This window comes from Lacerta agilis, chromosome 2, assembly GCF_009819535.1.
Source record: "Lacerta agilis isolate rLacAgi1 chromosome 2, rLacAgi1.pri, whole genome shotgun sequence".
NCBI classification, from domain to species: domain Eukaryota; kingdom Metazoa; phylum Chordata; class Lepidosauria; order Squamata; family Lacertidae; genus Lacerta; species Lacerta agilis.
In genome coordinates this window covers 18,853,388-18,878,104 of record NC_046313.1, presented here as the reverse complement: position 1 = coordinate 18,878,104, position 24,717 = coordinate 18,853,388, and the positions used below count along the sequence as shown (strand labels likewise).

Sequence of the window (24,717 nt, the reverse complement as noted above, 5' to 3'; positions counted from 1 at the left end):
GGGTCCACGTGAACCACCCACGGGGGTCTGTGGCACCATTCACAGAACAAAAACCACCATAGAGGAATCAAAATATTTCAAAAGTAGCGGATCCATGGGTTGGCTTTTGAAAAACAGTATTTAACTAATTGGGAACCACTGCCCTGACATATTTAACCAACCCATTCCATTTTTGTCGACAGATCTAGGGGGGAAATCCACCTTGTGCCCTAGCTCCCCCCCGCGCACGCACTTCCACCCACCCTGGGTAGAGAGAGACCCCAACCGCGAACGATATACTTCTCCGTTCTTGCTCGGCCCTGATGCCCCAGTCCGATGTCTGGTCCGCCGCGGATAATCGAGGGGATCTACTTTTGCAGAAGCGTGCATAGGAGGGAAGGGGGGAGCTGCAGTGCGATGCTCTGTCTCTCCAACAACATGGAGCAGGCGTGCCAACTTGGCCCCGCGACTGGGTGCCATGCATGCCCTGGCACCGAAATTGGTGGGTGCCCCGGCCCATTCATGGGGAATTTTGTGGGTGCTCGGGCACCCAGGGAGTTGGCACGTATGACATGGAGGGCGGTGGACCGGACAGGACGGAGCAGGGCCTGGGATCCCACTCACCCTCCCCTCCTGCCCGCGAGAGCATCTTTGCAGAGCAGCCTGGGCGGGGTGTTCCCTTTCCCAGACGACGGGGCTGCAATGCGGGGCTCTGGGCCGCATCCAAGAGAGGAGGAGCCTCCTCCTCCTCCTGCTGCCCCCCTCCCCCTCCAGTTCGCGACTTGGGGGCCTATAAAGCGGCATCTCCGAAGGCGGCGCCTTCTTCCCCCGTCGAGAACTTCGCGGCTCCGTCCCAGCCTCGACGCCTCCTCTTCTCCTTCTCCATCTCTCTCCGGGCACAGCCGCTGCGCCATGAGCCACCACCACCACTCCGGTGCCATCCGCGCCACCTCGTACCGCCGCACTTTCGGGCCGCCGCCCATGTGTCCCCTCTGTCGTACTCCTCGTCCCGCCTGGCTTCGTCCTCTTCGGCCACGCGGCTGCTGAGCACGCCCTCGACGGCGGCATCCTTGCGCTCCTACCGGGCCGGTGGCGGCGGCGCGGTGACCTTCCGCTCCTCCAGCGCGCCGGCTCCGCGCTACGCCTACGGGGCCGCCGAGAAGCTGGACTTCTCGGTAGCCGAGGCGCTGAACCAGGAGTTCCTGGCCACGCGGAGCAACGAGAAGCAGGAGCTGCAGGAGCTCAACGACCGCTTCGCCAGCTTCATCGAGAAAGTGCGCTACCTGGAGACGCAGAACGCGGCGCTGCTGGCCGAGCTGGGCCACGCGCGCTCCAAGGAGACCACGCGCGCCGCCGACCTCTTCCAAGACGAGCTCCGCGAGCTACGCAGGCAGGTGGACGCGCTGGGCAAGGATCGCGACCGTCTGCAGGTCGAGAGGGACAACATGGCCGAGGATCTTGCCGCCCTCAAGCAGAGGTGAGGCGCCGGGGGTGGAGGTAGGGGCGTGCCAGGACGCCTGGGTCCTCCTCGGAAGATGGAGGGGGCAAGCCGAGCCACATCCTGTGCACAAAACGGAACTTCAGCCTTGTGTGCTGTTTAAAGTGGCTGGGGCGGGGCGGGAGGGGTTAATCGCGGCAGGCGCGCCCCGGATTCCTGGGTTCTCCTTTGGGTGGTGGGAGGGTCCTGAGAAAGATGAAACAAAACAAGCCAGAGCTCAATTGGAGTCAGCCCCCCCAAAAGGGATCCTTCTGGGTAGATGAAGATGAAGTCAGCCCCGCCCCCAAACGCATCATTTGGAGTAGATGAAGATGGTTGCCTCTGAGCTCCTGCAGAGTCCCTTATCCCACTCCCTGAATATTCAGAAAGCTCTGCTAACTCTCTCTGCTTGGGAATAGGGAAGAGTGCTGATCTCGTCCCAGTATACCTGAAGGAGCGCCTCCACCCCCATCCTTCAGCCTGGACACTGAGGTCCAGTTCCAAGGGCTTTCTGGAGGTTTCCTCACTGCGAGAATCGAGGTTACAGGGAACCAGGCAGAGGGCCTTCTTGGTAGTGGCACCCACCCTGTGGAACGCCCTCCCATCAGATGTCAAGGAAATAAACAACTATCTGACTTTTTAGAACAAAATAAAATAAAAAATTCCTTCCAGTAGCACCTTAGAGACCAACTAAGTTTGTTCTTGGTATGAGCTTTTTTTTGTGCATGCACACTTCTTCAGATACACCTGAAGACACCTGAAGGCAAGCCTGTTTAGGGAAGTTTTAAAAGTTTGATGTTTTATCGTGTTTTTAATATTCTGTTGGGAGCCATCCAGAGTGGCTGGGGAGACCCAGCCAGATGGTCGGGGTATAAATAAATTATTGTTATTGTTATTATGATTATGATTGGTGACAAAGGGCAATAAAGCAAGTGATGCAGGACAGAAGAAGAGCTGGATACATGGAGTGTGGGACCGTGGGCATATGGTTCCTGGAAACAGAAAGGCGATGGTGGAGAGTGGCAGGGAGGAGCTGAACTTCTGCCACTTTGTGTCATCCATGAGATGTCTGGATGGGGCAGGGTGCAAGGAGATGGCTATTTCTGGTACTTGGTAGAGGGGGAGCAGTGGGGTGTGGCGAGGGAGCTTCTGCCACAGCAATAATGCCCTTAGCCAGAGAGCTCTCTATTCCAGAGGGCAGTACGATGAGGACAGGGGGAATCCATGTGAGCTGGCAAGGAATTGCCTGAGGTGGGTAGCCAGTGTGGGTGGGGTAGCGGCAGCCTCCTTAAAGGGGGCATGCGGCGCGAATGGGGTCCCATGTGGCACACGTGAGAGGGGTTCCTCACAGGGCATTGCAGCTTCCATGCGCACATCGCTGTGCTGAAAAGGAAAAGCAAGCAAAGCCACAGCCTCGAGACTGCATTCCCCTTGGCACTGTGGGGTGGGGTTTGAATTTCTGCATCCTGGCATTGCTCACGCTGTGGCAGATGGGGTGCAGTGGGGGTGAGCTCTTTGGGAAGAAGAGAAGGGGATGGATAAGGCATGCTCAAGGAGCTGAAGCCTGGGAGAGAGGTGGGGCGTGGTCCCCTTCAGGCATGCAGAGTGACGTGGGACTTGCAATGTTCTCCAGTCTCCTTGCCCTAATAGTGCCTTCTGTCATCTGCGTCAGCTCAGGGAATACATCACTGGGGAAGGGTGTGGCCAAATGACTGCACCCGTCTGTGTCTCGAAAAACTATTGATTCCCAAGGTGGAGAATGCAACCCGAATAAACATGGAATGGACGAACGCTTCTGATGCCATTGCAAAGCTTTTCTGGAACGGTCTCAATTTCACTTGATCTCCATCTCCTCCTGTAACTGAATGTTCCCTATTCCTGATACTTCTCTGTGACTTTCCCCTACTTCCCCTGCACTGGCTATCTGCTTTAGGTAAGCCCTGCGGGTGTTGCCATCGCAGGGTCGGCTGATGTCAGGGGGCTGGAGAAGTCTGTTTGGCATTGTGTTCTTGCGTTGTAGGGGTGTGGCGGATGGCAGCAAGGGAGGGTAGAGGCAGGAACTCCTAGGTGCAGCTCATTTGACTTGTTCTTGCATCCTGCTCGGCCCCTAAAAGCAGAGTCCAGAGCATAGGAGGGAGGGAGGGAGGGAGGAACAAACAAACAAACAAACAAATAAAAACAGACAGACTGTTTCTGGTGCAAGGGAAAAGATGCCTAGAGTTTATGCAGCAGAGCAGAAGTGTGCCCAAAGTGGGGAGTGTATCACCCTGGGGGAAGATGACAAACTATGGAGTTAGCCCTGTTTCTAATTCTTGGCTGTTCTTTGTCCTCTACAGGCTGGATGAGGAAATGCACAAGCGCGAAGATGCTGAAGGGAACCTGGTTTTGTTCCGCAAGGTAAGCGAGGCTATAGGCGGGGCAGGCTGGCCCACTTACCCTTGAGTACCTGCAGGGTCCCAGCACTCTCTGCTGTTTGGAAACTGCTGTATGTATCAGCCCCTGCACTCATACATGGGTGAAGGGTCCTCTTGAACAGTAAAGGCTCAAGCCAAGCTCTTGAAAGCAGCTTTGGGCAGCTGTGGCTGCTGTCCGTGGTGCTGAACTGAGGCACCCTGTTCTCTCCCCCTCAGCCCACCATCGCAGCCTGGCGGATGGGCTGGGATTCCTTTGTTTGCTTTTCCCGATCCTTCTCTGACCCATATGTATTTCATGTTGAAATGGAAAGGGGCTTGCTGCGGTTCTGATCATGGCTCGTTTCTCCTCCCTGGCATGGTAGGATGTGGACGATGCCACCCTCTCGCGCCTGGAGCTGGAGCGCAAGATCGAATCCCTCATGGATGAAATTGAATTCCTCAAGAAACTGCATGAAGAGGTAGGGGAAATAACAGGGGTGGCCTTTGAATGGAGGGAAGATTTGAAACCCTCCTCTTTTAGTTTTTTTATTTATATTTTCAAATTTATACGTTTCAATAGTTTTACAATCAATTTAACATTCAAAAATTGACTTTCCCTCTTTCTGCAATTCTTTGAATTCATTTTTCTATCTTCTGCATCTCCAAATTCATTTAACTTAACTGGTTTCTTTATCTACTATAGATATATACTCTTTAAAAATGCAGGTTATTACATTAATCCTGCTAATGTTTTTATCTGTTTACAATTTATCTGTAAATATTAAATAAACTATTTCCATTATTTTATTTAAAAAGTTTGTTATCTTGATTTCTTATTCTTCTGGTGAGTTTCACCATTTCTGCATATTCCATAAGTTTTTGTATCCATTCTTCCTTTGCTGGGACTTCTGCTTCTTTCCACTTTTGGGCAAGTAACATTCTTGCCGTTGTAGCAGCATACGTAAATTTCTATACAATTTAGGTAGTTCTGTCCCTATAATTCCCAAGAGAAAAGCTTCTGGGTTTGTTTATTTGTTTTTTACAAATGTTATTTTAAACATCCTTTTTGATTCATTATATATCATTTCCCAGTAAGCTTTAACCTAACTACAACTAGTTCTGTGACTGGCTTATGTAGAGGCTTTTGAGAGTTCAGCTGAACCTTATGCAACCAGTCCATCCATTGGACAGGTGTGCCATTTGTCCTGATGGCAGCAGCTGCTGCTTCCTCTGAGGGCAGAAGACTGGGCTCATACCCTATCTGTACATACCTTGCAACAGAAATTATGTTTTATCCCAAACTCATGGCTTGCTCCTGAGGATGGTGGCAGCCTTGGGAGACAGGTAAGGGGCTGCAGGAGAAGCAGGAGAAGCAGCAAAAGTGGGGATGGGGTAGGGGAAGATTTCACACACAGGTTTCATGGGGATCCCATTTAGAGTCCTTTAACATTTCTGATGTCCTGAGGTGCTTGCAGAAGCGGTTTTGCTTTTGTGCTCCATCTGGTGGTAAACAGCAGAAGTGCAGTTGCATCCCCAGCCCCACCCTTGGGTGCGTGAGCAGGATAGCTTGTATCCAGGGTTATGGATGTAGATTTGCAGGACTGATGCAGCTGAGAAACCCTTGCATGCAGCGGATAGTTACTTGCTTCTTCTTCTTCCTTTTCTAGCAGTGAATAACAGAGAAGTTGCACCCACGGCCCCACTCTTGGGTGTGTAACTGTGCCGTATACAGGAATTTTGTACTAATGTGTCCCTCTATCATTCAAGGCTGTGATACTTTAAGCTTTAAATTTTTGATTCTTTTGTTTTCTTTCTTTTTGTTATGTTTTCACTTTTTTCGTTAACAAGCCAATAAAATAAAAAAGTGGAAGAAAAACAAGATAAGACAAGACTGATGCCCACCCCACCCCCCCCGGAAAGCTGTGGGTCATGGTATAAGGTATACACATAGCGTATTCACCAACCTCATAGTATTTTATTCCACGCACAGATTTGTGCCACCTAAGAATACAATACCATAAGAATACCATAACATATATCTTATAATAGGAACTTTATGCCCAATCAGTTTTCCACAAGCCTTGCCCAATAAATTCCTGAATTGAATCAAGTCAGTCCATGCATTTCCTCTACGCCAGTAAGTGACCTCCCCACCTGTTTTTTTCTTCAGTATTCGGCCACATACAAGCACGCTTTCTCCCCAAAATCTTCATGCAGACACACATGAAGCTATTCCAGCAGCTGGAATAAAACAGTGCCAAATTTGGTAACCCTCAGAAAGAAAGAGAAAGAAAGAAAGAAAGAAAGAAAGAAAGAAAGAAAGAAAGAAAAAGAAAGAAAGAAAAGAAGAAAGAAAGAAGAAACAACACACACAACACACACACACACACAGAGAGAGAGAGAGAGAGAGAGAGAGACAGAGAGACAGACAGAGGACAGAGGGGGACAGAGATGAGAGAGAGAGAGAGAGAGGAGAGGTGGAGAGAGAGAGAGAGAGAGAGAGAGAGAATAAATGGTTGTTTTTCTCCAGCCATTCTCAGCATCCCATCTTATCCCTAAACTTCCCCAATGACTTGGGGAAGATGTTAGGATTGCCTAACACATTACAGGCAGTATAAGAAGTTCTGATTAGTCCTTTCCTTACACAAGAGGGCGGAAAAGCAAAGTCAAATGGCAGATTTCTCCCACCTCTGATGTGCCACACCTATAGATTAATCCTGTTGCCGAACCGCTATTCTTGACCAAATTTCCGTGCTATTTTTAAAATATTGTTTTGCTCAGTCTAGCATACGTATTGCATTTCTGCTTTATATTTCTTTCATGATATGTATTAATGCTGTTCACCACTTTGGGGGCCTGGGGGCCAAAAAGTGGTATATAAATGAGACAAAAACCGAGAAACATACTTTCTCTGCCACGTAGTCTCACATTAGGGAGGCTACATATAATGGGCCTGCCTCTCCTTGTGGCTGTGCTCCTCTGCATTTGTGCTCTCTCGTTTCATAGTATCTCCTCTTTCAATCTCTTGTGTGCAATTTGTTGTGTCTGTGTTCCTTTGCATCTTTGTATCTTTGTCCCCATTGATGTCTCGGCACATGCAGGAGCTGCACGACATGCAGGTGAGCATGCACAGCCAGCAGCAGGTGCAAGTGGAGGTGGAGCAGGCTAAGCCGGACCTGACAGCCGCCCTGCGGGACATCCGCACCCAGTATGAGAGCATCGCGGTCAAGAACCTGCAGGAGGCCGAGGAGTGGTACAAATCCAAGGTGCCTAAACTGGGTGCAGCTACAAGGGTGGTGTCAGGGGCTGGACTGGGAGGAATACTGAGAGCCCTCCCCAGGAAGAGGAGGACAGCATAGATTTAGAACCGTGGTTTGCAGAAAGGCACAGTTCAGAGGCTGCAGAGGGGAGAAGCTGGGAAATACAGTGGTACCTCGGGTTCCAGTCACTTCAGGTTACAGACGCTTCAGGTTACAGACTCCGCTAACCCAGAAATAGTACCTCGGGTTAAGAACTTTGCTTCAGCATGAGAACACAATTCGTGCGGTGGCAGCAGGAGGCCCCATTAGCTAAAGTGGTGCTTCAGGTTAAGAACAGTTTCGGGTTAAGAATGGACCTCCAGAAAAACTAAGTGCTTAACCCGAGGTACCACTGTATTGGGGAAGCAGCAGGAAGGAGAAGCACCGGGGGAGAGAAAGTTAACAGGCTCAGTGTCTCTTGAAAGTATTCCTGACCCCCCCCCCACTCTCCCAGGACCAGGCATGCCGTGAGAGTAGCAGAACAGAAAGCTCAGAGGCAGAAAGCACAGATCAGCTGGTGCAGGGGTGACGTAGAATAGAGGGACTGGGGGGTGGGACTTTACTTGGAGCAACACCATTTTCTAAGAGAGACCGCATTCCTTCGTCTCTCTCTGTGAATATTGAATAAACTACTCGGTAAGAACTCATTGTTTTTCTGCTTCTTGGCATCCCACCGTGGGAGGGATAGGATTCCCTGAAGCCTTGACAGGCAGGATGGTGGGCTACATATTGATGGAGAGCCTTTCCTGGCTGGGAAGGATGGGAGCTAGAGTCCAATGACTTCTGGAAACTCCACAGGCTCCCCTTTCTTTGGAGTACAGTCTGGGTTGGACGGCTATGACTACAGTGCCATTTCAAAACATACACAGAAAGAGTTCGTTATTGCTAGGAACTACAGAACCATAGAACTGGTTGGAAGGTACCCCTAGGGTCAGGAATCAGCTAAAGCTTCCACGACAGTGGCCATTCAACCTCTGCTGAAAAACCTCCAAGGAAGGGGAGTCCACAACTTCCTGAGGGAGACTGTTCCTTTGTCGAACTGCTCTTACTGTCAGAAAGTTTTTCTTTATGTTTAGTGGGAATCTACTTTCTTGTACAGTGGAACCTTGGTTTTCGAATGTAATCCGTTCCAGAAGTCTGTTCAACTTCTGAAAAGTTCAAAAATAGAAGCATTCACTTCCGGGTTCTGGCGTTCGGCTTCTAAATTGTTTGGCAGCTGAGGGTTCGAAAACTGAGGTTTGACTAACTTGAAGTCATTGGTTTGAGTCCTGCTCTGGAGAGCAGGAGACAACAAACTTGTTTCCTCTCCCATGTGACAGCCCTTCATATTTGAAGATGGCTATCCTATCTCCTCTCAGTCCTCTTTTCCAGGCTAAAGATATCAGTCTCCTTCAACCGCTCCTCATATGGCTTGGTTTCCAGACCCCCTGATATAGGAGATAGGCTAGGAGATGGTCTTGGGGGCGGGTCTTTCCTTTCTCTCCACTGACTCCCCCAACCGCTTGCAGTTTGCTGACCTGTCGGACGCAGCCAACCGGAACCACGAAGCGCTTCGCCAGGCCAAGCAGGAGATGAACGAATCCCGGCGCCAGATCCAGAGCCTCACCTGTGAAGTGGATGGACTCAAAGGAACGGTCAGTAGGATGCCCTTTCCGTCCTGAACCCCTTTGCCCTGTTCCCTGGGAGGCAGCAGCCAAGGAGCCTCCCATCTTTGCTGAAACTTTTGTCTCTGTGTCCAAATGTGCTTGCTGCCCTATTGTTCTGTAAAGATTAAGGACCCCTGGATGGTTAGGTTCAGTCAGAAGAAGAAGAAGAAGAAGAAGAAGAAGAAGAAGAAGAAGAAGAATGAAGAAGAATGAATTTATATCCCGCCCATCTGGCTGGGTTTCCCCAGCCACACTCCCTCACAGGGTTGTTGTGAAAATAAAGTTTCGCATTAGAACCACAAACCCTACCTTAAGGTCCTTGAATTTGGGTTAAGTTAGAGATATGATAACACTGCGGTTAAAGGGGTAGTGGTTTTATTATTGATTCTTGTTAAAACCCTTTTGGTTAACCCACAAATGTATATGGATTTTAAAAAAAAACACCTATATGATGGGCGCTGCTGGCAATGAAGCAGAATAGGATGTTATATTTGTGCGGTATTAATTCAGCTGGGGAAACCCAAGCATAACGTAGATAGAAGTCATGCAAAATGTTTTGTATTCTCGGGTGAAGATTCAAACCTGCAATCTGAGCAAATGATGCCATTGGCCTTTGCGAGTTCACCAGGGATTTTACTAGATATCTTCCCCATCATACATTTTCAAGTTTATCTTCAAAGCCATAAAGGTTGAAAAACAATATATGCTGTGTAATTGAGCACAGAGGTCATTGGAAATTCCAACTTCTCTCTGCCCAGTGCCCCATTTTGCAGTGTGATTGTGTATGTATACATCCTATACCCTTTTAAAATGTGGCTCTTTTCTGGGGTTTGTGTCTGTGTGTGTGTTATTGGGTTGTTGTTTTTATTCTGATTATATATGTTGTGATCTTTTCCGTGAACCACCCTGAGACCTCTGGGTATAGGGCGGTAAATAAACTCAATACAGTCATACCTTGGTTTTCGAACAGAATGCGTTCTGGAAGTCCGTTCGACTTCTGAAACTTTCGGAAACCAAGGCACAGCTTCCGATTGGCTGCAGGAGCGTCCTGCAGCCAATCGGAAGCCGTGTTGGACGTTTGGCTTCCGAGGCAAAGTTTGCAAACTGGAATACCTACTTCCGGGTTTGTGACATTCGAGTTCTGAGTTGTTCGTGAACTAAGCTGTTTGAAAACCAAGGTGCAACTGTAAAATAATATAATAAAATAATAATAATAATAATAATAATAATAATGGAATGCCTATGCTCCAGATTCTGTGGCTGTGTCCGATTTTTGCAGCTGGGAAAGAAGAGGGCAACCATTTTCAGCACTTGCTAGCCTTGAGTCCACAGCCTTGCCTGTTCTCACTCGGTTGAGAATTAGCAGCAGGATTTGGGAGTCGGTATGGCTTCTGGGTAAGGTGTCTGAGACCTGCTTCCCTGCATCCCCCATGTAAGCCCCGCTTCTGTTTTCCTCCCCAGAACGAAGCTTTGCTGAGGCAGATGCGAGACCTGGAGGACCAATACGGGGTAGAGATGGGCTCGTACCAGGACACGGTGGCACGGCTAGAGCAGGAGATCCAACACATGAAGGAAGAGATGGCACGGCACTTGCGGGAGTACCAGGACCTGCTGAATGTCAAAATGGCCCTCGACATCGAGATTGCCACCTACCGCAAGCTTCTGGAGGGGGAGGAGAGCAGGTGAGGACTCCCCTATATCTCTTTGCATGGTTCGGCCCATCCCACGGTGGGTCCATCTCTGCCTTTGCAGGATCAGAGGAGGAGGCGGTTTTAAAGGAGCGTTGGTTTTGGTTTCTCAAGGTCTTTATGTTTTATTTTTGTAAATATGACAGAAGGAAAGAGATGAGAGGGAAAAGAGAGAGAGAAACACCGCCAGCTGTCATCAACAACAGGAACATCACATGATTTCTAATTTAAATGTCAAGATTTAAATAAGCATACTTTATGAGGGCAACTCCCCAATCATCACACATGCTCCTGCTGAGATTCGCACCATTTTCTTTCTTCTTCTTTTTTGCAACCATTTTTATTTGTTTTACAAGTACAAAGTTATATGCCAAGAATAAAAAAAAAATCCACATGTGGAGATTCCTCCAAATCTCAGGACTTCCCCCCTTCCCCTCCATGGAGTCCCATTTTAAACTGCATATTTTTCCATACTCCAATTTTTTTTATCAAACCCTATTGTCCATGGTAGTTATTACACTACAAGCGCGATCAAAATCCTGCCATTGTTTCCATCTGCTTACAGTGGTCTCTTAAATAACTTATATGTCTCCCCCATTTTGATACGATATGATACTTTTTTTAAAAAAAATATTTTTTATTATATTTTCCAATTAAATAGATTAAACAAATCATAAAGATATAAACACACACAAAACCTCGCTCTGCCGAGCTTCGACTTCCCTCCCTCACGTCAGCAGGACGATACGATAATCTTTATTGTCATTGTCCCATACAGAACAAAGAAATTGAAAAAAAACACCTGGTTAGCCCCCTAAAAACTCTGATGCCCCACAACTAAATACAGATACTCACTTAGAGACTACCTTACAGTGCGTTTAAAACCAAAATCGCTTTTGCATAGAAACTGCTTCTTTTCTGTAGAAATACCCTTGGTAAGAAATGTTATTCCTTCATATATAGCCTACAGTGACTGTAGACAAGTGGTTTTTTTTAAAGGACTTTAATGCAGATATTCCTAAACTATGTGCTATGAAAGACCAGAAACAAACTACTTTGTACTGGAAGGACAAATCTACTAATAAAGTATTTTAAATTAAAAAAAGAAAGAAAGAAAGGGGGGAAAAAGAAACTGCTTCTTAGGCGGCAAGTCCTGGTCTTTATAACTCTGTACCTTCTTCCAGAAGGCAGAAGCTGAAAGAGATCATTTCCGGGGTGTGCACTATCCTGCACTATCTCTGCCGCTTTCTTATGGCACCTGGAGGCATAGATTTGATCCAAGGTGGGAAGAGGGCACCCAATTCTCTCCGCAGTCTTTACAACCCTGGACAGCATTGTTCTTTCCCTGACCGTGCAACTCCCAAACCACACACATACACACACCATAAGTTAATACACTCTCAACAGTACAATGGTAAAAGGCCATCAACAGGTCCTTTGAGAGATTATTTTTCCAGAGGATTCTCAGAAAATATAACCTCTGCTGTGCTCTCTTCATCAGGTCTTACTCCATTCCCAGAAATCAAAACACCAAGACCTGTTCAACACAGTTCCCCTCAATAATACGTGGCTGAATATAAAGTTATTGTCCTCTTGATTTCTGAGTTTCCCAGTCAGTTTTGCCATCTTGAGATGCGCACCATTTTTGACGTCCCAATGGGGTGGGGCAGGGACGAACAGGGGAATTCCCCGCTCGCGCAAGTGGGAGATGCCTGTATTTTAAGCCATGCATTTTAAACGTAGAAAGGGCAGTGAGATCTTCAGGCCACTGAGTAGTAGTAGATTGGGTGGGGCGGGTATTTGACCTTCCAGCCTTGCAGTATAAATGGCTCTGCTACCATAAGTGTTCACAGGTTCCCTTTTTGTTGTCGATCCGTTAGTTCCCACACCACAGGATATTATAATAGTGCACGGACTTCCACGCATGTCAAGGATTTCTCCAAAACAAAGCTGATACAAACATCAATTCCTGATTGGGAAGAAGGCACATATTATGCTCCAGAGAGACGTTTTATTTATATTTTTTTCATTAAATTTTCTGTTTTACACTTTAGAACAGGCTTCCTGAACCTCGGCCCTCCAGATGTTTTTGGCCTACAACTCCCATGATCCCTAGCTAGCAGGACCAGTGGTCAGGGATGATGGGAGTTGTAGTCTAAAACATCTGGAGAGCAAAGGTTGAGGAAGCGTGCTTTAGGATATTCATTTAAACAACCTTAAAATGTCAGTGACTTCCCTTCTTCTCTTTCCATGGTTCATTCTGAATATCATAAATCCCTGCATATTTTACATAAACTAAACCATTCAGTATTCCATTACAGTGGAACCTCGGTTCTCAAACGGCTTAGTTGATGAACAAATCGGCTCCTGAAAGCCCAAAACCCGGAAGTGTTCCGGTTTTCGAGCGCTTTTCAGAAGCCGAATGTCTGAAGCGGCTGTAGACTATTGTTTCCAGGGCGCCTGCGCCATCGGAAGCCGTGCCTTTGTGTTCGAACGTTTCGGGAGTCGAACAGACTTCTGGAACAGATTACGTTCGAGAACCAAGATACCACTGTTATACATCCAATGAAACCCGTTTACACTGTTGGAATTTATCCCTAATGTTGCCAAGAGGGGTTTTCAGCATCTCTCTGAACCAGCCAAGTACTTCCTGGGGGACTTCATTGTAGAGCTCACTGTGGCTTCTTCCCTGCAGGATTGCAGTGCCGGTTCAGTCCATGGCCTCCTTCGGCTTCAAAACGACAGGTAAGCTTATAGTTCCATATTCGGGAAACATTAAAAAATGCATCATGTGTGCTTATGCACACTGTTGCACATGCTCACTTCTTGACAGTGAGAGCTGTTCGGACAGTGGAATTTGCTACCAAGGAGTGTGGTGGAGTCTCCTTCTTTGGAGGTCTTTAAAGCAGAGGCTTGACAGCCATCTGTCAGGAATGCTTGGATGGTGTTTCCCTGCTTGGCAGGGGGTTGGACTGGATGGCCCTTGTGGTCTCTTCCAACTCTATGATTCTATGATTCTATGAACATGGACTTTTGAAGAGACCATGTTCATTGCTCTGACTTACACCCCTTTCCTGCTGTTGAGCTCCACCTCACCCAAAGGATGGATTTATGGTTAACATTTCTGGGAGCACACCGACTGATTGCAAGAATCTACCTTGGATCAGATCTTCCTCATCCACCAGAGACCACACCTGAGCTTAGCTTTATTGCTGTTTTAACTTGGGAACTGGCAGGAAGAAATCACACCTATCTCCTCCCTCCTTCCATCCCTTCTGATTTCACCCAGCTTGCCTGGAGTATTTTTTTGGGGGGGGGGGTTTGATGCTGGTGCTGCAGGGGGAGATGCGTATTGTATTGAGCTGCCATGCCCTCTGTCCTGAATGCCCCCCCCTCCCTTGTAGTTTCAGAGCCAGAGCCAACGGTGGAGAGCCACTCTAGGAAGACAGTGCTGATCAAAACCATTGAGACCCGGGATGGAGAGGCAAGTTCATTACCTTTCTTTCTCCCAAATTGAGGAGGAGGATAAGAAGCGCCCAGACCTCGGTGCTATCTTAAGCAGGAGAAGAGGACAGCATCTAGGCCTAGAGCAAAGGGGAAGGGGAGGTTCAAGCAGGAGGTGGTTAGAGGATGGATGGCGGCTAACAGATTGAGGTTGAATCCTGACAAGACAGAAGTACTGTTTTAGGGGGACAACAGGTGGGCTGGTGTGGAGGACTCCCTGGTCCTGAATGAGGTAATTGTGCCCCTGAAAGACTAGGAGCACAGCCTGGGAGTCATTTTGGACTCACAACTGTCCATGGAGGTACAGGTCAATTCTGTGTCCAGGGCAGCTGTCTACTAGCTCCATCTGGTACGCAGGCCGAGACCCTACCTGCCTTCAAACTGTCTTGCCAGAGTGGTGCATGCTCTAGCTATCTCCCACTTAGATTACTGCAATGCGCTCTATGTGGGGCTACCTTTGAAGGTGACTAGGAAGCTACAACTAATCCAGAATGTGGCATCTAGACTGGTGACTGGGAGCAGGCCACTGAGACCACATAACACCGGTCCTGAAAGACCTGCATTGGCTCCCAGTACATTTCCGAGCACAATTCAAAGTGTTGGTGCTGGCCTTTAAAGCCCTAAATGGCCTCGGCCCAGTATACCTGAAGGAGCGTCTCCACCCCCATCGTTCAGACCCGGACACTGAGGTCCAGCTCCAAGGGGCCTTCTGGCCGTTCCCTCCCTACGAGAAGCCAAGTTACAGGGAACCAGGCAGAGGGCCTTCTTGGTAGTGGTGCTCGCCCTGTGGAACGCCCTCCCATCAGATGCCAAGGAAATAATCTGACAACTATCTGACTTTTAGAAGACATCTGAAGGCAGCCCTTTTTAGGGAAGTTTTTAATGTTGATGTTCTATCGCTTATGATGATGTGATGATGATGATGTTGATGATGATGTGCGGGTTTACTACAGCTCAGGGAGGCTCAATCCTCTCCTGAAGTTTGCACCTTTCTGCAGGAGGCCCCAGGCACACAATGCCATTTGCTCCAGACAATTATTACGGAGTCAGTTTGGCTGGTCAAGATTGTGTGGCTCTACATGTGGGAGATGTTATATGAGCACCTGACATGTAGCTGTTTGGGGCTGAGACTGAATTGCCTTTGGCCAGGGTTCTCTCTCCTCTCGCTCTCATCTCTCTCTCTCTCCTCCTCTCCTCTCTCTCTCTCTCTCTCTTCTCTCTCTCTGTGTGTGTGTGTGGTGTGTGTGTGTGTGTTTGGAGGGGAAGAAATTCAACAAGGTACTCTAAGTTCTGGTCTCTGTGCAAGGGAGATCTCCAACCTTTTTTGGGGGTAGGGTGGGGAGAAGTGAACACCACTGGAATTTTGAGGAAGTGCTGCAGGTGCCAGTTCTGGAATGACTGTGGTGGGGGCACAGCACGGCACAAAATGGCTGCGCAGGGTTGTGGCACAATAGCTTCAGTGTAGGTGCAGATGAGGCAATGCAAAAAACGAACTCTGCAGGAAATGCAAACAGTTTTCTCATGCATAGGAGCCAACTCCTAGGGGCCTTGGCCACCACAATAAAATATTTGAGGGGGCTGGGCCCCCACAAAGTTGATGGGCATTCCCATTCAAATGGCGTGTGCGCGCTGTGCTGCGTCATCGATTGTGTGGGGCGAGGCTTACCCACAATATTTTATTCAAGTTGGCACCCCTGCTCTCATGTGTTGTGGATTTCGGGTGGGAGACAGAAACATGGATTTGGGGGTGGCGACACAGAAAGCATGAGAAGCCATAGTGGTACAGTGGCATGCCGACACCTCCTGTTGTATACATCACGCAAGTAGTGCAAATTTACATATATTTGCATAACCTTTTTTCTGTTTACATTAACCATGGGGAGAGGCAGAGCGGGATGCAAGAGACTGAAGTCTCCCCACTAATGCCAAAAAATCCTACCCAGCCTCCTCCCTCCAGTTTCGTTAACTCACAACTGGTCAAACCATGGCTGACCATCTAAGGACTAGAAACTTTTTTTAAAAAATGAAACCTGTCCCAAATGTAGTGCTCAGGTGTGTTCCATGCAAGGAACTGTGGAATGCCCTGTCTATGATCCTGTGAGCATTGCCCATTCCATGCTCAGCAATATACCTGTCAGGCGTCTCACCTTTCTCTCTCGGCTCTGACCTGCTTTCTATCATTTATTTGCATCTTGTCTCCTGCAGGTGGTGACTGAATCGAGGAAAGAGCAGAGATCTGAGATAGAGAAGTGATGTGGGGAACCCCAGACACCTCCTCCCTCCTTCCCCCACACCCCCCAATGCCGTGGAGACGGGCACTCAGCTATCCAATGTGCAGAAGTCCCAGCAGCAGACAACCCCCCCCCCAAGCCGCACTGGCCTTATTTATGATGATGGTGAATGATACCTCTGACCTCCGACCGCCTTCCCCCACTGTACCAGGCTTCCCCAGCCAGCCCTGCTCCTTCAATGTGCACTTCTAGCCTTCCTGGGGGGGCAGCCTGGTTGCGACCCCAGCAATAACCACACACGGGCTGGAGAGCGGGGAGTTTCTCCGTCCCCGCTTTCCTCTTCCAGCTGCCTCCTACCTCTTTTAACCACACAGTCTCTCGCCTTGCCCGTTCCAGCCGGTGTCGCCGTGAAAGAAGAGGAGCGTTGCCTTTCTACAGGGCTTCGGGCATTAATCCATGAAAGCCCAGGCTTGGCTGGCACAGATCTGCCAGTTGTGTGTAGAGCCTAACCCTGGTGGCGATTGCGAGATCAAGTCCGTAGAGCAGGCACCCCCAAACTCGGCCCTCCAGATGTTTTGGGACTACAATTCCCATCATCCCTGACCACTGGTCCTGTTAGCTAGGGATGATGGGAGTTGTAGTCCCAAAACAGCTGGAGGGCCAAGTTTGGGGGTGCCTGCCATAGAGCATTCACTGCTTTGCAGCTGGTAAGCTCTTCACATCTGGCAAGTCAAGTCAGCCTAGAAACACCAAAGAGGACTGAAAGTTTGGTCGCAGTCCATTGTTTACCGCCCACCCCTGGTGGCCTTGATACCGATTCTGTGTACCGGCCACTGAGACGAAAACCGCCGCTTTCAGGGATTCTCACGAATGAGAATCTCCTTTATCAAGAATGTTAAGTGTGAGCTGGTGTAGCATATTGGATAAGAAAGTGAGCTATGTTAATGGAGAAGTCCCCAGTTCAAATCCCACCTCTGCCATGAACTCGCTAGGTAGCCTTAGGCAAAGTTGTTCTCTCTGAGCCTCAGTGTTTCCCCTCCCCATCTGCAATATGGGCAGATAACACTACTGACTAAGCACATCGCGTGAATTATCTCATTGCAATTCTTACAGCAGCCCTCTAAGGCAAGAACTACAATGAGATAATTCACATGATATGCTTAGAGCATCTGAAAGCTCTATACAAATTCTATTTATCATTATTTTGTCCCCCAAATCTTCAGAAGTGTACCCAAGCTAGAAAACAGAATTACATTTTTTTTAAAGAAATCAAATTTTGCAGGAGGCTCTTTAAAAAAGCTTCCCCCCCACCCTGGCTTTTCTGCGGTTTCTTTTATCCTTAACGCTTAAGGGTCCTAGTGACAATCTTAACATGCAGCCCTCTGTTTACTCAGAAGTAAATCCCACAGCCTTAAAGTGATATTTCCTTGCCTCTTCTTTAGAGGCAATCCATAGGGTTAAGTTAAATTAATTTTCTCCAATCAGACAAAATTTGGTCCTTGAGAAAGACAACTTTTCAAAGGCTGAACTTCTTACAGGCTGATTTGCGTCCTCCCTCCACCCCCAGGGATTGGACTTTTTCAGCCCCATCCAGCAGGGCAAAGGATTGTGGGAGTTGTAGTCCAACAGCATTAGGCAGGCCATGGCTACAATGACCCTTGCCTTACAGATCCCCTAGGATGGCCTCCCACACAGTCTTGCTCTCCTTTGCTTCCTTCCTTATCTCCTTGTGCAACCCCTGTCCTACCCCTGCCTGCACTTTCTGCAACTTCCACAAGGGATGGTTCTGGTCTTATCAGGCAAGAACACAGCTGGAACTTCCCCATCATCTGTATCGCATACAGGTTAGTCCTATAGGCCTGAAGAAAGCAGCTGAACAAAGAGTCCCTGGAATACGGGGAAACACCTAGGCATGGCTATTTAGTACAACCTGAGCTAACATGGTTAAAATAACTAGAGTCGTACCTCGGAAGTCGAATGGAATCCGTTCCGGAAGTCCATTTGATTTCCAAAATGTTTGGAAACCAAGGCATGGCTTCCGATTGGCTGCAGGAAGCTCCTGCAGCCAATCAGAAGCTGCGGAAACCCTGTTGGATGTTCGGGTTCCAAAGAACGTTCGCAAACCGGAACACTCACTTCTGGGTTTGAGGCGTTCGGGAGCCAAACGTTCCGAGTCGCAAGGTGTTCGTCAACCAAGGTACGCTTGTAATATCTAATAAACAAGAGGGGAAAACACATCCATCCATCCCGATTCCTTGACATGAATAAGTTTTGATTCGGTAATACTAACCCATGGGTGTCTGTGGGAATGGAGCAAAGGGGAATTGCCGCCACCCCGAACAATAATTCAGATTCCCAGCTTTCTTTCTTTTTTATATAAAAAAGCAAATTTTTAGCATGAGAGATATAAGGCAAAATGTGCACCTTTCCCCCCTTCTTGTTTTGGGTGACAAAGTAGCCTCATCCACCTTTGAATGTTTTACTCCCTCCGAAAACATTATTTTTTCCTGCAGATGCCCATCGAAACATGATATATAATGACATGAACGGTTCTCCAACTGGAGAACAGTGGCTTCTCAACTTTTCTTCCTTCACATCCACCTTTCCCACAGCTGCACACATACTCAGATTTTTACCTTTTTTGACATCCTGTCTTTTCACTTCAGCTCTCTGTCGGCTGATTTTTCTTCTTCCTCTCTTTCTCCCCTTAACATTTCATACCCTCCAATCCAGAACTGACTCACCCCCCAATGGAACTGCCCACCTGTCAATCACCTGATGTCATATGACTCAACGTTGATGCTGCATGAGGAGGCAGAAGCTCATCTCTGATCTTAGTGCTGTAGCCTCACAGCACTAGGACCAGAGATAAAGAGAAATGCTTGCCTGCTTTTCTCTCTCTTCAGTTCAATGTTACCCTATCACATGAGTAAAATGCTTACCAGCTTGTAAGTAATACTTTCATGATTCATTTGTCTGGGCAGCTATTCTGAAAATAATACACACAGAAAAATGTGGCTTCTCAAGAGGCACTTTTGGCTTAGCTGTTAAGAGGTGCAATGCGACAGACTCAACCACTAAGGCAGTATAATGTGAGGCCACAGCAGCTTTTTAGGTTGCATCCTGTCAATTGTATCTGTCCATCCTGCTGCAGGGGTCCTAGCACTTGAATCTATTTGTTGCCTTTCAGAACAAATAATTACGACAGAGGCATTTAGTGTTTTGTGAGCATCTAGCTGACAAAAAGTTTCATTATTTACTCTTGATTGCAAGAAATTTGACATTTCAGGACTGAAGTTGTCACCGAAGGTTCAAAATGAAGAATACTCATTTATAGTAGCCGTGATGCATATTTTCTGCCTACAACCCCTTCCTTTGGGACACCAATCAGGGATTTTTTTTCTTTTGTTTTAGATCCAATCTTATAATAGTCATGACAATCAAGGAACATTTGCAAATATGCTCTGGTTGTAAAATTCTCAAATCGGGGAAAGCAGCAAAAGTACTTTCGGACCTCAAAACCTGCAATCCCATGCAGAGTCTGGCAAGTATCAAATCTGGTACAGGGCTGGGCTGTACAATAAGCATTTCTTTGGGATTATTCCCTTATACCATTTTGCTGTCACGTTACCGAGTTCTGCAGCTTGATAACCATTTCAGCCTTGTTTGCATCTCTTCCTTATCACCCCGTTTTGATAATAGGTTTTGAAAACAGGGATCCCCCTTTTGGGTTTTGGTGCTGATTTCCCCTCTTTTTGATAGCCATGTTGCCAGTTTCCCATGTTCCTACTCAGACCTGATAAGGATTCATGGTGCTAATTCCACCATGCTAATAGCACTCTTCATGAACAACCCAAACGAGCTCCTCTCTCTTTCTCTTCCCACTATTTTATGCCAATTCCCCAGTAATCCCACTATTTTGTGCTCTTTCCCAGCATGCGCACATACAACCGGCTTTCCAAAACATCCTTCCCTTACAACTTGGCTTGCCTCACTGATGTCTAGCTTGAGGAATAATGATGTAGTATCAACCCCACGGGACAATTCCTTGTCTCCCACACTCCTATGAAGAAACAGGGTACATGGAGACTCTATGAATGGTTGCAGTAGACCTGTTTCTGGTGCTTCTCAATCTCCCCTGACTAGTGACAGTTATCTGATGAAAAGTGGCCATTGTGTGAAATGGGCCATGTATTGCTTCCAGCCAGCCAATAAACAACATACTGAGAAGTCCTCTGTGTTCTGTGCTTTTTCTCTCTCTCGTTCCCTCATGTTTGGTGGTCTCCCTGCGACTCCCTGCTGAACTCAAATGTATTGTTTGCTCAAGCTACTCTAACACATGCAGAAAACATGTGTGCATGCACACAAAAGCTCATACCAAGAACAAACTTAGTTGGTCTCTAAGGTGCTACTGGAAAGTATTTTTTATTTTGTTTTGACATGCAGAAAAGGCATGCATTGCTCTGTGCCTGAGCCTCGAGGGGGAGCCTGACAAGGAAACTGAGCTTGTGAGGCTTCCCCCCACCATTTGTCCGTTTGCACGTTGGAAAAAGTTTCAGCTGCCTAATTTTTGCACTGCTGTAAAAGGCATAAGGGAAAGGGGCATAATAAAAAAGGTGGCACACAGTTCGTGCATCGTATCAAAACAAACTATGGTTCAATATGGATGCGCAGCATACTAGTACACACTACTGAAAAGTGACTACCGTGTTTTCCCGTCTATAAGATGCCCCCATGTATAAGACGACCCCTATTTTTTGAGCCCAAAATTAAGAAATAAATATTTTAAACATCAAAACAGTGAGGCAAGCTGTGTAATGGCGGCTCCTCCTCTCAGCCCACCCTGGGTGCCATCACTGAGTTCCTTGCAGGGGAGGGGCGGGGCGCACTGCGGGGCCTCCAGAGTCTGCCTGCCCCCTCCCTCTCAGCCGCCCTACAGCTTGGGGGGGGGGGGGAGGCAGCACAGAGCTTGCGTGTAGCCAAGGGGCAGAGTACAGTTCGCTCCCCTGGATGTTTGAGCTTGGAGCAGAAAAAAATCAATTTGACTTCTGCAGTTCCTGGCCGTTAGGGACACGCTCGTTCATGCTCAGCTGCCCGGCTCCGCACCAGCTCCGCCACCACTCCAGTTAGCCGAGGGGATCGAAGTCATCTCACCCCTGTGCTGCCTCCCCCCCCCCAGCTGTAGGGCGGGTGAGTGGGAGGGGGCAGGCAGACTCCGGAGGCCCCACGGTGAACCCGTCCCCTCCCCTGCGAGGAGCTGCAACTGCCAGAGCGTGTATGGTATTTATTTATATATTTAATTGCAACATTCCGTGTGTAAGACTACCCCCAATTTTAAACTTTTGAGAATTTGGGGGAAAACCTCGTCTTATACATAGAAAAATACGGCAACACTCCACTCCCTGTTGTTTCCATGCTACCTGGAAAGTCAAAGCAGTTTTCAAAAAAGAGAAAACGAAAGTTTTCACTATGAAATTTACAACCACGATTCAAAACATAACAAAGGTGGAATCAACACACATATTAAAAACGCTGTGAAAATGCTTTGAACAGCCAAAATACATTTAATAGGAAAATGCTGGCCAGAAGAAAATGCTTTTAAAAGCCAAAACACCTTTAATAGGAAAATGCTGGCCAGAGGACCAGAATGCCGCAGTTAGGGATCATGCCTTCACAGCATATTTCCGAGGCGGGTACAGGCGTTCTTTTCGCTGCTGCTTTTTGGTCTTCATACCCTCTTCATGCTTGTTTAGCCTGCGCCGCATGGCACGTGTCTTCTTAGGCCGCAAGTCTAGAGGCTTGTATTTCTTGCCTTTGTAGAACTTCCTGAGGTTTTCCTTCTGGGTCTGGTTAATGACTGTCAGCACTCTGGCAATGGATTTGCGAACCACCCAGATCTTTGAGAGTTTGGAAGCTGCTCCACCGGTCACCTTGGCGACGCGCAGCTGAGAGAGTTCCACCTTGAGGTCATCTAGCTGCTTCAACAGCTCTTCCTTCTTCTTCCCTCGCAAATCACGGGCTTTGATTTTGGCCATGGCGTCCACAACGGTCCTAGGCTACCAACGCGAAAAGAAAAAAAAAGGAGAAAATGCTTTTTAAACAAAAGTTTTGAAAAAGACATTGAATTTGGCATGGCTCGGTGTCGCTACCTAGCATCTCAATTGTATATTTCACTTTACAACACATTTATAATGTTTTATTTGCAGCTGTGTAGCTCAGTCTGTTGCCATGTTTTTTTCCCCAAACTAGGAACTGTGCAGTGCAATGTCCCACTTTTCCTGAGGATTTCCCTTTCATCTGAGAAATGTTGGAGGGTAATGTAGGGTGTCCCTATTGGAGAAATGTTGGGAGGGTATGGACTCATGGGTGTCGCTGCCCCCCTGCCCTACATCAGCAAAAATCAAGACAAATTACCGTAATACAAATCTGAGGTTTTGCCCCACCCAACCCTAAAAAATCCTGGGTACACCTATGTATGGAGTGGAGTTATGCGACCCCCAAGCCAAGGAGATAAGTAACTATACAACCTATACAACTATACGACCAAAGGCAACCCTGTACAGGGAAGTTTTTTTTAATGATTAATGTTTTATGATGTTTTTATATATTTTGGAAGTTGCCTAGAATGGCAACAGGACCTTCCTATTTTCATTGGAGAAATATTAGAGGGTATGAAATAACCTTATCCAAACACACACATATAAATATATGTAATAAGATACTGCCAAGAGTCGGACTACAGTCATGAAACTATTCCTTTTCCCTCATCAGAGCTTTCCAAACTGTGTGTCACGACACGTTAAGTGTGTTGGCTGCAGTGTGTATGTGTGTCAAGGGAATGCTCTCTGTGCTGCTCCTTCTGGGGCTGGAAAGGGGCTAGTTTAACCTCTGGTTTGCTAGTAAAACTGAATTACTGCGTCGCAAAAGGACGCAAAACTGAAGGCATCACAAAAGGATGCAAAACTGAATTACGGCGTCACGAAAGGATGCAAAACCGAACGAAGGCGCTGTGAGAAGATACAAAACTAAATAACTGCGTTGCAAGATGATGCATAGTGTGTCGCCAACATGAAAAGTTTGGAAAGCTCTGCCTCAGATATTTGAGGTAAGGCTGTAAGATAAGCATTTCTTTAGGATTATTCCCTTAAACAATGCTGCTGTCATGTTACCAAGTTCTGCTGCTTGATAACCATTTCAGCCTTGCTTGCATCACTTCCTTATCCCTTTGTGATAATAGGCCTAGAAAACAGGGGTCCCCCTTTATGGGCTTTGGTGCTGATTTCTCCTCTTTTTGATAGCCATGTTGCCAGTTTCCCATATTCCTACTCAGACCTGGTAGGAATTCATGGTGCTAATCCACCACGCTAATAGCACTCTTCATGAACAACCCAAACTAGCTGCTCCCTCCCTCTCTGCCTTTCTCTTTCTCCTGCCACTACTTGGGTAGTCTTGTAAGAAAAAATAAAGTCTGCCCTTATTCCTTTATGGGGTACACAAGAGCCCTTGCAAAGTCTTTTGCAGGTTCTCCATTGGTAGGAGTAAAAAACAGAAGCCAACCAGAGAAGATTGAGAAGCAAAGCAGCTAGTAAGCTTGATCTTTATTGAAGCTCCAGTTACAGGTGGGTAGCCGTGTTGGTCTGCCATAGTCGAAACAAAATAGGAAATTCTTTCCAGTAGCACCTTAGAGACCAACTGAGTTTGTTCTTGGTATGAGCTTTCGTGTGCATGCACACTTCTTCAGATGGTATCTGAAGAAGTGTGCATGCACACGAAAGCTCATACCAAGAACAAACTTTATTGAAGCTGTTGCAACAACGGTGTTTTCAGGGAAAAGACCCAGAACAATGCAGCCATGCTCTTATAAAGACATTTCAAAATCCCTCCTGGAGTCTAGCCCACCCCCAGAAACATCAATCACAGAAGAGGTGTAACCCAAGCTTATCGCCCAGATGCATCACACCTACACCACACAAAAAAGTTATCTGATGCCTCTTCTCAGTAGCCTGGCCATTCCTTTGAGATGGTAATCTTCTTTAATTCCTGGAACAATTAAATCCCTCACCCCTCCTTCCTTGCAGAGGACCATTTTGGTCATTTTGAGAGTCAAAATGGTGTGAGGCCTGTCTGCCTCAGACATGCGGCCTGTTTGCTTGGAAAATTAATAACAATTATAATATATATATATATGAAAGAATTGTAAATTCTTACAAAAGTAGCGAAGGGGAAACGAACTTATACATGCTCAGAAACACTCCCGCCCGTGAAAACTGCAGTACCTGACTGGATAATTGAGGCGCGCGCGGTGCGGAGAACTGAGGGGCGCGTGGTGTCCGTGCGTGAACGAGGCGCCTTCCGGAACTCCCTCCTAGCGCACTTCCGCTTCCTCCTTCCCACGAAACTCGGCGGCCGGCGCTTCCGGCCCCTCCCTGCGGCTGCTCCCTTCGGCCCCGCCCCTTCCGCCGGGCCACGTGAGGGAGCGGAGAGGCCAATCAGCTCGTCC

The 24,717-nt window shown here is 47.6% G+C and overlaps 2 protein-coding genes and 1 long non-coding RNA gene across 3 annotated transcripts; 2 read left to right on the top strand and 1 right to left on the bottom strand.

The window, feature by feature from the left end:
- The first annotated feature begins 794 nt into the window (after nt 1-794).
- PRPH (peripherin) lies at nt 795-16,826 on the top strand. Its single transcript, XM_033138799.1, is given in 10 exon segments — nt 795-958; nt 961-1,456; nt 3,793-3,853; nt 4,233-4,328; nt 6,951-7,115; nt 8,657-8,782; nt 10,256-10,476; nt 13,178-13,227; nt 13,887-13,966; nt 16,192-16,826. Coding segments are annotated over 10 exon segments (1,410 nt in total). The 5' UTR covers nt 795-891; the 3' UTR covers nt 16,240-16,826.
- A 70-nt stretch (nt 16,827-16,896) lies between these two features.
- On the top strand, nt 16,897-20,447 carry LOC117040794. Its single transcript, XR_004425897.1, has 2 exons — nt 16,897-18,061; nt 20,153-20,447. It is a non-coding gene; the product is annotated as an uncharacterized LOC117040794 (long non-coding RNA).
- A 1,366-nt stretch (nt 20,448-21,813) lies between these two features.
- Nucleotides 21,814-24,568, bottom strand: LOC117040792 (60S ribosomal protein L35-like). Its single transcript, XM_033138798.1, has 2 exons — nt 24,494-24,568; nt 21,814-22,273 (listed from the first exon to the last, which is right to left on the bottom strand). The coding sequence occupies exon 2, from the start codon at nt 22,250-22,252 to the stop codon at nt 21,881-21,883; it is 372 nt and encodes a 123-aa protein (XP_032994689.1). The 5' UTR covers nt 22,253-22,273; nt 24,494-24,568; the 3' UTR covers nt 21,814-21,880.
- Nucleotides 24,569-24,717: the final 149 nt, after the last annotated feature.

Coding starts and splice junctions, on each gene's coding strand:
- LOC117040792 (XM_033138798.1), bottom strand. CDS start 22,252: ATGGCCAAAATCAAAGCCCGTGATTTGCGAGGGAAGAAGAAGGAAGAG.